At 37.6% G+C, this 2025-nt stretch overlaps 1 protein-coding gene across 1 annotated transcript; it reads right to left on the bottom strand.

Annotated features, from left to right (window-relative positions):
* Positions 1-226: 226 nt before the first annotated feature.
* Positions 227-1632, bottom strand: apoa4a (apolipoprotein A-IV a). Its single transcript, XM_056264212.1, has 4 exons — positions 1489-1632; positions 1314-1368; positions 1033-1183; positions 227-933 (listed from the first exon to the last, which is right to left on the bottom strand). The coding sequence occupies exons 1-4, from the start codon at positions 1624-1626 to the stop codon at positions 357-359; spliced, it is 921 nt and encodes a 306-aa protein (XP_056120187.1). The 5' UTR covers positions 1627-1632; the 3' UTR covers positions 227-356.
* Between the last annotated feature and the right edge of the window lie 393 nt (positions 1633-2025).

The raw sequence follows: 2025 nt of genomic DNA, 5'->3' as shown, positions 1-2025 counted from the left end.
ATGAGTCAAGTTCCTACACTTTTTCCATTAGAAAACCCCACTTATGAGTCTTACATCAAAGGTCTTGTTATGTCCCAATAACCATTGTATGTATTTCATTTTAATTAGTTTTTTCTTCTCTTCTTTATTTCCTTCCTTCCGTGTTTTGGTAAGCTAATGAATGGCTGTGCATGCTATCATGGGATAATATTGTAAGATATCTTTTAAAAAATGTGGACATCAATCATAGTGCTTACATTATTTTATTTAGCAATTTTTTTAAAAAACATACATGAGCAACAAAGAAATATATTAGGTGAACCCCCAATGGTAACAGAAGCACCCTTTTGCGTTTCCAAAAGGTCTCCATAAAGTCTCTAAGGTCTTTCAAGACTGCTGATCTTGTCAAAAGACTCCCAGAGAGCTGTTAACTGGGCCTTCAGGTCCTGTGCGTATGGATCCAGTTTTCTCAGCTCCTCTGAATAGGGAGCCAGATTCTTCTGAAGCTCCTGACTTCCCTGGGTCAGCTGACTCTGAAAGCTTTGGGCTAATGGAGTCATGCTCATCTGAAACTCCAAAAAGTGTTGGTCCAGTTTCTGCTTCAGCTCCTCGGTTTGGGGACCCATTTCCATGAAACTTCTCTCCAGCTTTGCCTTCAGCTCCTCAGCCCCCTGAACCAGAGTAGATTTCAGGGCTTCAGAATTCAGGGTCTCTGCATACGTGGCCACATCCTTTTTCAGCCGCTCAACCTGCTCCTCAATATCAGCTCTGATCTCATCAACATAAGGCTTGAGCTGGGAATGCACAGATGTCATTTCCTGTTCCAGGCGCAGTTTCAACTGATCCGCATCCTGGGAAAGTTTGGCCAGAAGCTTTTGTGTCAGATGAGTTACTTGACTTTGAATGGCCAGGGTGTATCCATTGATGGCATCAGCACTTTTAGAGATCCTGTCACTGTGGAGAAACGGAGATGGATGTTTGTGTTCTTCAAAGTTTTATGACTTGTTTCATAGCCAGTTTATCAGTTCGTCATCTAATTTACTACGTACTTACTTGATTTCTTGACCCAGTTCTGAGTTTCTAATCACCTGCAGTGTGTCCTCAGCTGTAAGAGTTGCCTGAGACACGTAATTCCAGAATGCGTTTTTCACTAGATCCATACTGCCCTCTGGTCGGTCCTGCCACATAACACTGGCATGGCAACCTAATGGATTCACAGTAATTCATAAGAAATGTATGTAAATAAACACATTTAAGCTGATTAACTGATTGTCTGACCAGTTTTGAGAGGGATAAAAACATTAAGAATTTGGTAAAATTATATGAATGCTTACCAGAGAAAGCGGCAATAACAAACACTACAAGGATTTTCATAATTATCGGCCAGCTCTACAAGAAGAAAAAAATCCTTTTGTTAGACAAGGCCAATATGAATATTTTTGTCTAGTTTTCACTTAACTGAAAAGGACATAAGTATGCATTCATTTGAGTTTTTGTCCAGTTCCTTACCTTTCTCTTGTCCTCTTCTGTGTGTAAGTGTTGAGAAGGTATCGGCACTGTATATAAATGGATTGCAGAGCTCTGATAAAGGCAGTAAAGTCCAGAAGGTAGTGCCCTGCTGTCAGTTGTACATGCCATATCACTCATTCCACATCATGAAATCAACTGAACTGAACTGAACTCAGATCTGTGACTAAGTACTGTATAACAAATATGTCTAAAATGTAAATGTAAATATTTAAAAGACACATTTCCTGAAACCTATAACATACTATAAACACAAAACCAAAACTTCAAACTGTAATCAAGATGCATTACTGTATAAAAAAACAACAACAAAATGGTTTTGTGTAACCAGTATTGTTTTGAGAAATTGTAAAGAAAATTATCAAATGAAAAAATAAAAATAAATACAATACAAAACAAAAATAAATTAATTAATGTTTTGATTTTGTGTATACAGATTTAGAATATATAGAATCCCCAAACATTCCACTATATACACTCACCTAAAGGATTATTAGGAACACCTGTTCAATTTCTCAT

The sequence above is a fragment of the Rhinichthys klamathensis genome, unplaced genomic scaffold, assembly GCF_029890125.1.
Source record: "Rhinichthys klamathensis goyatoka isolate OS25496 unplaced genomic scaffold, OSU_Roscu_1.1 h1tg000217l_1, whole genome shotgun sequence".
NCBI classification, from domain to species: domain Eukaryota; kingdom Metazoa; phylum Chordata; class Actinopteri; order Cypriniformes; family Leuciscidae; genus Rhinichthys; species Rhinichthys klamathensis.
This window is presented reverse-complemented; position numbering and strand designations above follow the sequence as displayed.